The following is a 13,272-nucleotide window of genomic DNA, read 5'->3' on the forward strand; positions in this document are numbered from 1 at the left end:
TGGCTGGCTAGTGGCTTGTGTGGATATTTTAGTATATGGTGGTTAGCTAGAGTCTAGACTACCTGTGTTGCTGCTGCCCTGAAAAACATGTGCAACTCCTGATTACAGAAGGGATGGAGTTGGGTTGGAGGGTCGTAGATGCAGCCTCTCCTCCTCTCTTTCTGCCTCGCTCTGCTACGTGTAGGCTCTCAGCCAACCAGACACAATATTGATGATGATGTAAATAAAATATTATGCTGCAGCTGCTGTGTCACTACTGTTGATATTTAAACTAGGTAGCTTGCTACACACACTCAACCAGTGGCCGCATCTCAAGCCATGCATGTTTGGATACCAGGCGTGCACAATCACCGTACAGGGCAGACTGGGAAACAGACACACACACCCCCCACAAACAGGCTATCTACTCACATGCGTGGGACCTGGAAAATGGCGCTGTCGACCCCTGTGCCAGCCCCCCCTTCTCCATCCAGACCCCCATACCCCTCCACCAGATTGGGGGCTGAGGACACCACCGGCCCCGACACATCTCCCAACCTGTGGCCTGGTCCTACAGAGGGGTGGGGGAAAGAGACAGAGGGAGAGAGAGGAAGGGCAGAGAATGACTGCATGTGTGTGTGTGTCTGTGTGTGTGCGCGTGTGTGTGTGTGTGTGTGTGTGTGTACATTGGGAGAGAAAGTGAGATCCATTTTACTACCTTGATAAGGTGTGTCCATAATATTCTATAAGCATAGTATAAAACATTGTTATTACTAGATGTATATGCAAATTGTGCAGCTATACCTTGTGGTCAAATTGTTTTTTTTGGATCCCCATTAGCGGTTATAACATATATTAGAATACATTATTATGTACAGTGCCTATAGAAAATCTACACCCCGTTTCACATTTTGATGCCTTATAGCCTGGAATTAAAATAGTCCCCCCTGCCCAGATGTTCCACAGAGAGGTTTAGACTGTAATTTTTACCCACAGCCATAAGGCTTTTTAATGAGTGTAATTGATTAATGAGTGTAACTGAGGTCTTCCTATTGGAAAATGTGGTTGACAGTTTTTTTCCCCAGAGTAGGATAGAAAACAGCACTTGAATCAGACTATTATTTTAGGGATACTATGGTGCATGTGCATTTATATGTCTTAATATGTTTTGTCTTTTATCGTGTGTTGGTCATTGTTGCGTGTCCTGTCATTGTAAATCATTGATGATGCATGCTGTAATAAAACAATTTCCCAAGTTGGGATTTATACAGTTATACTCTACTGTACTCTACTCTCTCTTCCCTCTTCTGGGTAGTGAATTGCAAAGCAAACACTCAACCATGAGCACCAAGGAGCTTTTAAAATAACTCTGTGACAAAGTTGTGGAAAATATTTCAAAAGGCCTTGAATATCCCTTGGAGCATGGTCAAGATGATTAATAAGAAGTGGAAGGTGTATGGCACCACCAAGACCCTGCTTAGATCAGGCCTTCCCTCCAAACTGGATGGCAGAGCAAGTAGAGTCTGTAGCCATGTGGCAAAAAGTGTTGTGGTCTGACAAAACAAAAATTGAACTTTTTGGCCTAAATGCAAAGTGTTACGTTTGGCGCAAACACAACATGGCACATCACCCAAAGAGCACCATACCTAATATGAAGCATGGTGGTGGTAGCATCATGTTATAGGGATGTTTCTCATAGTCAGGGACTTATCAGGATAGAAGGGGAAATGAATGGAGCAATGTACAGAAAAGTCCTTGAAGAAAACCTGCTGCCCTCTGCAAGAAAGCTGAAACTGGGATTGAAGTTCACCTTTCAGCATGACAATGACCTGAAGCACACAGCCAAAGCTACAGTGGAGTGGCTAAGGAATAAAAAGGTCAATGTCCTTGAGTGGCCCAGTCAGAGCCCTAACCTAAATCCAATTGATAATTTGTGGCATGAACTTGACATAGCCTGAACAGTTTTGTAAAGAAAAATGGTCAAATATTGCCAAATCTAGGTGTGCAAAGTTGGTAGAGACCTATCCCAAAAGACTCACAGTTCTAATTGCTGCGAAAGGTGCTTCCACCAATTATTACCTCAGGGGGGTGGAGACTTATCCAATTATTATATTTTTTCACACAAAGTATGGTGTGTAGATACGTGGGGGGGGGGGGGGGGGGGTCCTTATTTAAATGCAGGAAAGGCACTGACACAACAAAATGTGAAAAAAAGTTCAAGGGGTGTACATTTTCTATAGGCACTATAAAACCTTGTCATGAGCATGTATGCCGGTTTGAGACTGTTGAAAATGTTATGCATAGAGAGACAAAACATATAAGCGTTCTTATAAGTCATTATAAAGGCTCATACGTGCTTTTAAAGCATTATACGTAGATTACACATTGAAACATGGAAACCAAGGAATAAACATTGATGTAAAAGCAATGCACGGGTAACATAAATATAATACTAATTCAGAAACAGAGAAGAGTGATGATAAAATAATAGTCATGGTAATTACTTGAATAGATTTGTACATTTATTATGAATAGGAATATTTGACAGTGTGGTGTGGTAAAAATGCACATACAGTATGGTTCTTTGATGCAAGAGTATAAATACCAAAGCAGCTATTGAGAAGTATTTGACTATTTACATATATTTATCAAAGCTCTAAATGGTTTACATCATAAGTAAGTTGTAGTATGGTCCTTATTGAGAGCAGAGGAGAGAATGGCCTTTAGTTTGGTTAGTGAGGTTATATGATCTTCTTTTGATTAAAAATATCTACACTCCTGTCCTGTTGTCTCACCTTCCCCAGACACTGCTGTTCCCCTGAAGGTCAGCTGACTCCTGTCTGTACTCTCATTGGTCAGTGAGTGCAGAGTCAGTTTCCTGTTGCCCTTTGACCCCCATGCTGCTGTGTCTGTACTTCCTGGTGTGTCTGGTCAGTGTCAGGTGGCATTTACAATCTCATCATGTCGGGGTGGGGAGGGAAGTGTACTGGTAGACTATACATCTCAGGGTGTGTGTATTGTTACATTGGACCAGCTTAGGGGTCACACACACACACACACACACACACACACACACACACTCACACACTCACACACTCACACACACACACCTACGGGTGCTTGACCTCTTCTAATCTCCAGAGGTTAGTTGTTTAGTTGTTGGGGGGAGTGGTCCTGAGAACCAAACCAACACCAGGACGGGGGGATTGCATGCCACAACCTGGGGTCAAGCTCTGTCAAGAAGTGACTGATGGGCCCATAGATTGAATAATGAGTGTTTGCTATCCTTAGCATGGTTTCTAGACCTGGAGGATGGACAGAGTATCACACTGGGGGAGAGTAAAAACCATGCTAGCGATAGACATATACAGTGAGGGGAAAAAGTATTTGATCCCCTGCTGATTTTGTACGTTTGCCCACTGACAAAGACATGATCAGTCTATAATTTTAATGGTAGGTTTATTTGAACAGTGAGAGACAGAATAACAACAACAAAATCCAGAAAAACGCATGTCAAACATTTTATAAATTGATTGCATTTTAATGAGGGAAATAAGTATTTGACCCCTCTGCAAAACATGACTTAGTACTTGGTGGCAAAACCCTTGTTGGCAATCACAGAGGTCAGACGTTTCTTGTAGTTGGCCACCAGGTTTGCACACATCTCAGGAGGGATTTTGTTCCACTCCTCTTTGCAGATCTTCTCCAAGTCATTAAGGTTTCGAGGCTGACATTTGGCAACTCGAACCTTCAGCTCCTTCCACATATTTTCTATGGGATTAAGGTCTGGAGACTGGCTAGGCCACTCCAGGACCTTAATGTGCTTCTTCTTGAGCCACTCCTTTGTTGCCTTGGCCGTGTGTTTTGGGTCATTGTCATGCTGGAATACCCAATCCACGACCCATTTTCGATACCCTGGCTGAGGGAAGGAGGTTCTCACCCAAGATTTGACGGTACATGGCCCCGTCCATCGTCCCTTTGATGCGGTGAAGTTGTCCTGTCCCCTTAGCAGAAAAACACCCCGAAAGCATAATGTTTCCACCTCCATGTTTGACGTGGGGATGGTGTTCTTGGGGTCATAGGCAGCATTCCTCCTCCTCCAAACACGGCGAGTTGAGTTGATGCCAAAGAGCTCCATTTTGGTCTCATCTGACCACAACACTTTCACCCAGTTCTCCTCTGAATCATTCAGATGTTCATTGGCAAACTTCAGACGGGCCTGTATATGTGCTTTCTTGAGCAGGGGGACCTTGCGGGCGCTGCAGGATTTCAGTCCTTCACGGCGTAGTGTGTTACCAATTGTTTTCTTGGTGAATATGGTCCCAGCTGCCTTGAGATCATTGACAAGATCCTCCTGTGTAGTTCTGGGCTGATTCCTCATCATTCTCATGATCATTGCAACTCCACGAGGTGAGATCCTGCATGGAGCCCCAGGCCGAGGGAGATTGACAGTCTTTTGTGTTTCTTCCATTTGCGAATAATCGCACCAACTGTTGTCACCTTCTCACCAAGCTGCTTGGCGATGGTCTTGTAGCCCATTCCAGCCTTGTGTAGGTCTGCAATCTTGTCCCTGACATTCTTGGAGAGCTCTTTGGTCTTGGCATTGGTGGAGAGTTTGGAATCTGATTGATTGATTGCTTCTGTGGACAGGTGTCTTTTATACAGGTAACAAACTGAGATTAGAAGCACTCCCTTTAAGAGTGTGCTCTTAATCTCAGCTCGTTACCTGTATAAAAGATACCTGGGAGCCAGAAATGTTTCTGATTAAGAGGGGGTCAAATACTTATTTCCCTCATTAAAATGCAAATCAATTTATAACATTTTTGACGTAAGTTTTTCTGGATTTTGTTGTTGTTATTCTGTCTCTCACTGTTCAAATAAACCTACCATTAAAATGATAGACTGATAATTTCTTCGTCAGTGGGCAAACTTACAAAATCAGCAGGGGATCAAATACCTTTTTCCCTCACTGTATCCTCACTCTAGAGTAGAGACAGGAGCGGCTGAACTGTATTCTTACTGTTCATACTCTGGACTGCTGTGAGTGTCTCTGATGTGTGTATGATGTAAATCAAATGGTACTTTGGCCTACCTTCCCCAGCACGTCAGAGAGACGGAGGTCTACTATGAGATCTGCCATGCAATGTTTTATTGATGAACTCTGGTGATCAGTGTGTGTTGCACCACCGGAGTAAACAAGAAAACCCAACAACATAGAACTGTTCGCTTAATTAGAGGAACCTACTAATTGCTTAAAAGAACCAATCAGAAGGCCAGTACAGAAGGGAGAGAAAAAGAAGAGAAAAGAAGGAGTGATAGAATGAGAGGAGAGATAAACAGAGAGAAGATGAGCTAGCATGCGTGGTGGAGCGGAGAGGAAGTGTGTCACAGGAAAGGGCGGAGATTACTTGGTTGGAGGCGGGCTTGTTGCACAGCGGCCTCGGCGGCAGCTATAGCTATCCCAGCATCCTCCAGGTGGGCCTGCGTGACGCTGCTCTTGCTCTGGCTGCGGGACGGACCGTGAGAAGGAAGCTGGCCGTCTGACGATGACTTAGAGCTGCCGGGACTACTGTGGGACTTCTCTAGAGTCACCATCTGTATGTCTGGGAAAGGGAGGGAGGGAAAGAGAGAGAGAGAGAGAGAGCGAGAGCGAGAGAAAGAGAACGTCTTTAAAGTGTCTGTACTGTAAAAATCACTAAAAGAGCCATGTAGTAGTTAGACATTTGTACTGTGCCTCTAATCTATGGGTCAGGTCACCACAACATGAATGGCACTGAGCCAAAGAAGTGACTGGCACTAAACGTACAATTATGACAGCGGGGTAGCCATTCGTAAAACTGTCACCATGACTACATGTTATATCACTATGACAACTGAGTGGCAATCAGCAAAACAGAAAATAAGAAAAACTGTAAAGTAACTGGGTGGCTAAAGCACACAATGGCAAGTGTTAGATAAAAGCAATAAGGCAGCTGGAAGAGGCGCTTACCTTTTGCTGGGTCAGGGAAGATCCCGTGGCTTCTGCTCTTTATCACAGAGTTCTTGGGGGACTCATGGCACTCCTCCATCTGTCAATATGATTACATTCAATTCAATGTGCCTTATATGCATTATAATATATAATCTTACATCATTAAGGCAAACATACACTCTTAGAAAAAAAGGTGCTAAGTAGAACCATACAGGTTTCTTTGGTTTGTCCCCATAGGGGAACTCTTTTTGGTGCTGGGTAGAACCCTTTGCAGAGGGTTCTATCTAGAACCCTCTATGTATGGTTCTTCAAAGAACCCCCTGTATATGGTTCTACCAAGAACCATTTGATCATCTAAGGGTTCTTCCTAGAACCGTGTATGAACAGTTCCACGAGCCTTATTAGCCTTTAAAATTAAATTATTTATGACAATACATGACATACAGTGGGGGAAAAAAGTATTTAGTCAGCCACCAATTGTGCAAGTTCTCCCACTTAAAAAGATGAGAGAGGCCTGTAATTTTCATCATAGGTACACGTCAACTATGACAGACAAAATGAGGAAAAAAAATCCAGAAAATCACATTGTAGGATTTTTAATGAATTTATTTGCAAATTATGGTGGAAAATAAGTATTTGGTCAATAACAAAAGTTTCTCAATACTTTGTTATATACCCTTTGTTGGCAATGACACAGGTCAAACGTTTTCTGTAAGTCTTCACAAGGTTTTCACACACTGTTGCTGGTATTTTGGCCCATTCCTCCATGCAGATCTCCTCTAGAGCAGTGATGTTTTGGGGCTGTCGCTGGGCAACACGGACTTTCAACTCCCTCCAAAGATTTTCTATGGGGTTGAGATCTGGAGACTGGCTAGGCCACTCCAGGACCTTGAAATGCTTCTTACGAAGCCACTCCTTCGTTGCCCGGGCGGTGTGTTTGGGATCATTGTCATGCTGAAAGACCCAGCCACGTTTCATCTTCAATGCCCTTGCTGATGGAAGGAGGTTTTCACTCAAAATCTCACGATACATGGCCCCATTCATTCTTTCCTTTACACGGATCAGTCGTCCTGGTCCCTTTGCAGAAAAACAGCCCCAAAGCATGATGTTTCCACCCCCATGCTTCACAGTAAGTATGGTGTTCTTTGGATGCAACTCAGCATTCTTTGTCCTCCAAACACGACGAGTTGAGTTTTTACCAAAAAGTTATATTTTGGTTTCATCTGACCATATGACATTCTCCCAATCCTCTTCTGGATCATCCAAATGCACTCTAGCAAACTTCAGACGGGCCTCGACATATACTGGCTTAAGCAGGGGGACACGCCTCGCACTGCAGGATTTGAGTCCCTGGCAGCGTAGTGTGTTACTGATGGTAGGCTTTGTTACTTTGGTCCCAGCTCTCTGCAGGTCATTCACTAGCTCCCCCCGTGTGGTTCTGGGATTTTTGCTCACCGTTCTTGTGATCATTTTGACCCCACAGGGTGAGATCTTGCGTGGAGCCCCAGATCGAGGGAGATTATCAGTGGTCTTGTATGTCTTCCATTTCCTAATAATTGCTCCCACAGTTGATTTCTTCAAACCAAGCTGCTTACCTATTGCAGATTCAGTCTTCCCAGCCTGGTGCAGGTCTACAATTTTGTTTCTGGTGTCCTTTGACAGCTCTTTGGTCTTGGCCATAGTGGAGTTTGGAGTGTGACTGTTTGAGGTTGTGGACATGTGTCTTTTATACTGATAACAAGTTCAAACAGGTGCCATTAATACAGGTAACGAGTGGAGGACAGAGGAGCCTCTTAAAGAAGAAGTTACAGGTCTGTGAGAGCCAGAAATCTTGCTTGTTTGTAGGTGACCAAATACTTATTTTCCACCATAATTTGCAAATAAATTCATTAAAAATCCTACAATGTGATTTTCTGGATTTTTTTCTTCTCAATTTGTCTGTCATAGTTGACGTGTACCTATGATGAAAATTACAGGCCTCTCTCATCTTTTTAAGTGGGAGAACTTGCACAATTGGTGGCTGACTAAATACTTTTTTCCCCCACTGTATATCATAAGGCCTTTCTTTGAGGGCCTAGTTAGTGAGTGCATACTCAACACGGTGTTGTTAGGAATCTCCTGGTTTACAGGCCACATCAGGCCTACAAGTCACATTATGCTGGCTTGCAAAGTGATGTGTAATTCCTATTGAAATCCAGCCAGAGTTAGGATATCCAACAAGTCGAATTGTTAATCACCCATAACCTGCATTCAAAATGACTGCCAGGGTAGGGAATATTGAATATTGCGACTACCTCAATCAAATAAACTGGAACAACCATCTCAGTAACGGGTGCAATAAATGCAATTACTAACAGATTGCATTAGGTTACAAAACTGTATGTTATTTATCTTTGTGTAGCATTACATTAATCAACCAATCAATGTACATGCAAAAACAGAGATATTAAAGTAAAACAAACAATTTCTTAAAATCACCATGCAATAGAGCATGCTGGGAAATATTATACTGTATATGGTTCTATGTAGAACCCTTCTTGCCTTCCAAAAAATACTTATTGCCTTCCAAAGAATCATCAAAGAACCCTTTCTTCCCAAAACAGTTCTTAGGATGTTAAACGTTCTAGGTAGAACCCTTTGCCTTACCAATAACCCCTGCCTTCCAAAAAAGGGTTATTCTGATCAAAATGGTTCTTGGTAGAACACTATCCATCCGCAAAGAACCCTTTTGGAACCATTTTCTCTAAGAGTGTATAGAAACATACAATCAATCATGAAAAGGATAGATAGTAGACAATGAATACTGTACAGTACCTGCCCTTGCCCCTTCCCCTGTCCCTGTCCTTGCATTAGGCCTTGTCCTTGTCCTATCCCTGGCCCCATGTCCTTGCCTGGTCCTTGCCCCGCTATGGGACCCTGTCCCGGCCCTGCCCCTGCTCCTGGCCCCCCAGGCCCCTGGGCGGTGTGGTGAGCTCTGCTATGCTCAATGCTCTCACTCTGCTCCTTCAGAGACAGCCAGCGAGGAGTGTTGTCCAGCTGGGATGTGTTAGACAGATCTATCAACACCTGGAGAGAGTGAGAGTGAGAGAGAGAGAGAGAGGGAGACAGGGAGAGAGGGAGGCAGAGAGAGAGAGAGAGAGAGAGAGAGAGAGAGAGAGAGAGAGAGAGAGAGAGAGACAGAGAGAGAGAGAGAGAGAGAGAGAGACAGAGAGTAGGCAAAGGTAGGCATGTGTAAGCAAAGACTTATAGATACATGAAAACACAGTAAAGACATCGGGTTTTGTGATATTGAAACATACCATCATTCTGCTTTATAAATAATGAGGCTCTTTGTCCATTTAGCAGATGATCAATGGGATTCATTCTACAGACTGACAAAACATAAAACTATCTGTGAATAAAGTCTTATTGGGAAGGGTAGGCTGAAATTATAAGCGTCTGTTGGCTGGAAAACATTTTAAAACATCAGGAGACATTAGGGTAAAGGGACGACTGAAGTGAATGTATATGACCGTCCAATTCTGGAGACACTCACTTCACCCAGGAAGTCATTGGAGGAAGATTTGTCATAATCCCAAACTGTCACCTCCAGAGTCTTCTTCTTCAGCTGAGAGAGAGCGTGATAGGAGAGAATGAGAGAGAGAGAGAGAGAGAGAGCGAGAGAGAATGAGAGAGAGAGAGAGAGAGAGAGAGAGAGAGAGAGAGAGAGAGAGAGAGAGAGAGAGAGAGAGAGATAATTAAATGAACAAATGCATTTAAACAAGTTATGCCAACTACAACACCCACACAGACCAATCTCATTCCACCAGCATGTCAGGGGACTGGGTGACTGTGTGTGTGCTTGGCAGAGAAGAGGAAGAGTGAGTGGGTGATAGGGCAGTGTTTACAACCTCATTGGGCAGAATAGAGAGAAGAGTCTCAGAAGAGCCACTAGACTAGAGCCACTACTGTCCACTGAGAGATAGCGCTGTATGGATAGACTGCACTCATCTTACCTGGTCCAAATTGCAGCTAAGCGCTACTGTTAGGTTGAATGAAGATGTCTCTGTCTCTCTCTCGCTCTTTCTCTTGCTGGTGATTACATTTACATTTTACATTTTAGCAGTCACTCTTATCCAGAGCGACTTACAGTTAGTGAGTGCATACATATTTTTTCATACTGGTCCTCCGTGGGAAACGAACCCACAACCCTGCCGTTGCCAATGCCATGCTCTACCAACTGAGCTACACGGGACTATTAGTATTCTGTAAGGGCTGAGGGGTGGAGAGGGTTGTTAAACCTAGCCAGGGTGTGGTGATATGGGCTTCAGGGGATTGGTAATGGGAACGGAGGCTGCAGAGGGACAGTCAGAACATCCACAAGGATTCAGAACTACCAATTCAACTGGAAATAAGACTAACAAATTAATTCAAAATCATTGTCAATATGGATGTGTGATTCATGCTTTAGTAGGTGCTTTGTGTGTGTGTGTGTGTGTGTGTGTGTGTGTGTGTGTGTGTGTGTGTGTGTGTGTGTGTGTGTGTGTGTGTGTGTGTGTGTGTGTGTGTGTCTGTGTGTTCCTACCTGTTCCAGGTGTATGTTCTTGTAGATGACGGTCTGGTTCCACTCTGGGTTCAGACTCCTCTGGACGTGCTTGGTCCTCCTCTTGTTCTCAGCACTATGATGTCATAACAAAGGGATGCATTTAGTCTCAGACGTGGTCTTTGTATGTTAATATGGCCACATTATTGTAGATTTTGCCAAATGACATTTGATGATAGATATAAAGATGATATAGCAGGATGTCGATAATTGAATATCTGATTCAATATAATTATATCATCATATATTGTACATGTCTTGCAAATGTTGGATGAGGGTCAAATGTATAGGCACACTGGCTAGACAGAATAACAACATGAAACAAGAACAAAAAATAGTCAAATAAAGTCAAATAAATAGTGATGTCTGGTTGAATCAATATTTGACTGTAAGGCACAGCTACTCTCCTGTAGCAGAGAGGATAAGGGTGAGGTGAAAAACACATCTGATTTCACATTTCAACCTTGATTTCAACCCGGCAATGTTCTTGGCTACATTTGCACAATCAGATAATCACATTGCACATTGACGCAGGGGAAAACACAGACTGAAAGCAGAGTGGCAGAGAATGAGAGAAGCAGAGGAGGAGCGAAGGAGAGCTACAGAAGCAGATAATTAGAGTGCCAGAGAAGGTTAGAACGAGAACAAAAGAGAGGGAGGGAAGGAAAGTAGGAGAGAGACAGAGGGGCAGAGAAACAGAGACAGAATACAAATAAGGAGAGAAGCAGAGAAGGAACAAATTAGAGAAGGATAGAAGCAGAGAAGAAGAGAATCAGAGAAGGAGAGAAGCAGAGAAGCACTACACTACCTTGCGTTCTGGACTACCATGACTTGTCTGAGAGTCCAGGGGAGGGAGAGGAGGGTAGAGACAACAAACAACAAACAACAAGAACAGCAAAAAGAAAGAAACCGTCAGAGAAACAGAGACATAAAGGGAAGGAGATAAAGAAAGACAACATAGAAACATAAAAGACACTACTGTCTACTGTTTAAACACAGATCAAGCAGTCCCTTTATACTGATCTAAGTGTGTGTGTGTGTGTGTGTGTGTGTGTGTGTGTGTGTGTGTGTGCTGGCAGCCTCTATCCAATCCGGGTACAGTCTCTGAATCTTTGGTCCAATCAGAAATCAGGGTAGAGTCTCTGGCGCCGTACTGTATATAATCCCATGAACAGGGCTGACAGGGCCATTAGTAGAAAGCAGATAGTGTTATAGGTCAGATAAAGACTATCGATCTCTCTGTCTTTTCACAGGAAGAGAGGGATGGAGACAATGATGGGGCAGGGAAGGAGAGAGGGATACGCTAAACTGATGCTGATAAACTGATAATCGCTGTCTCGTGGGAGGGTTGAACCTTACTACACAATCACATCAGAGTACTCAGGAAGAGAGCACTGCAGCTGATCTAGGAACCGCACGCACGCGCGTGCACGCACACACGCGCACACACACACACACACACACACACACACACACACACACACACACACACACACACACACACACACACACAATATCAGTATTCTAGATAATATCTTAGAGTAAATATAGAATGCTTTGATACACTGACAAAACAGGGTTTCATATCAAGTTGTAGTATCTGTCAATAAGTACGTTTACATGCACAGTAATAATTTGATATTAAACTGATTATGGCAGTAGGCAGATTATGCAAAAGTCATGTAAACACCTTACTCTGCTTATCTTAATCGGTGTAAGGTCAAAATCGAAGTAAGCATATGCCGATTAAAACACCTGGTTTTCTGAGCAATCTTTCAAATTATTAGGACACGTAAACGCCTTAATCGGAGTTCCAGTGGTGTATTTGATCTACACATGTGCTAGCACCAGCTTTAGCGCGAATGAAGTGAGTTTGGAACAACTGAATGTATGCGTCTTAGAATTAGTTTTCACATACAAACTTTATATGTCCGAACTCAGAATCAAATATGCTTCCCAAAAATAACATGGTCACTGTGGTAGAACATTTATTTTTAATGGCGATTTTCTGCATTTATCAGAGTGCCATCAGGTAGCCTGATTTCAGATGTGTCCATGTAAACAGGATTATTAGGGAAATAATTATTCTTGCAAAGCATGCAAACATTTTAATCAAGTTATTATATTAATCTGACTATCCACAATAATCACATTATTGTGTACATGTAACTGTACATGTACACTCCATTTGCCAACTGAGGCCAGTTAGAAGTCATGGAGAAAGAAATGAAAGTAGCCCACAGTTGGATGTGTCACTCTATCTTCTCAATTTTATGAGCTCCTAGCCTTCTGCTCTACTTACAATCAATCTTTCACAGAGAGCTCACAGCAAATCTAACACATCTTAATAAAGGCACATCATAATAACAGTCAATACTCATTAGAGTACAGAGAGAGCGAGATAGAGAGAGAGAGAGAGAGGGAGAGAATGCAAGGTAGAGAGAAAGACAGAGCGGGAAAGCAGTCCAGAAGGAGTAAAAGTGTTGTGAAAGTATCTCACCCTCTCCCTGGTAGGAGGTAGACCTTGACGAAGGGGTCAGAGTATCTGTTGGGGTCTCTCTGAGCCAGGTTCCTGGCCTGGAGGACATGCACTATCAGGTTCCCCAGGTTCCTGTCGTAGTTGATCTGGAGCTGGAGGAGGCAGATTGGACAGAGAGAGACATGCAGTATGTTCAACTAGGTTCTACAGGCATGTAGACCAGTGTTTCTCAACACTAGACAACCTGATTCAGACTAATCA

The 13,272-nt window shown here is 43.3% G+C and overlaps 1 protein-coding gene across 1 annotated transcript in view; it reads right to left on the reverse strand.

Moving 5' to 3' along the window:
- Positions 1-13,272, reverse strand: part of LOC311137502 (protein piccolo-like) — a gene marked incomplete at both ends in the record, with an annotated part of 57,511 nt that overhangs the window by 15,946 nt on the left and 28,293 nt on the right. The window contains 8 exons of the mRNA XM_084172032.1: positions 412-550; positions 5,388-5,582; positions 5,969-6,047; positions 8,765-9,016; positions 9,486-9,557; positions 10,515-10,608; positions 11,341-11,367; positions 13,033-13,163. Of these exons, the coding sequence (XP_084028158.1) occupies positions 412-550; positions 5,388-5,582; positions 5,969-6,047; positions 8,765-9,016; positions 9,486-9,557; positions 10,515-10,608; positions 11,341-11,367; positions 13,033-13,163 (989 nt within the window). The remainder of the gene's footprint in view (positions 1-411; positions 551-5,387; positions 5,583-5,968; positions 6,048-8,764; positions 9,017-9,485; positions 9,558-10,514; positions 10,609-11,340; positions 11,368-13,032; positions 13,164-13,272) is intronic.

This window comes from Coregonus lavaretus, assembly GCF_964263955.1.
Source record: "Coregonus lavaretus genome assembly, chromosome: 11".
Taxonomy (NCBI): Eukaryota; Metazoa; Chordata; class Actinopteri; order Salmoniformes; family Salmonidae; genus Coregonus; species Coregonus lavaretus.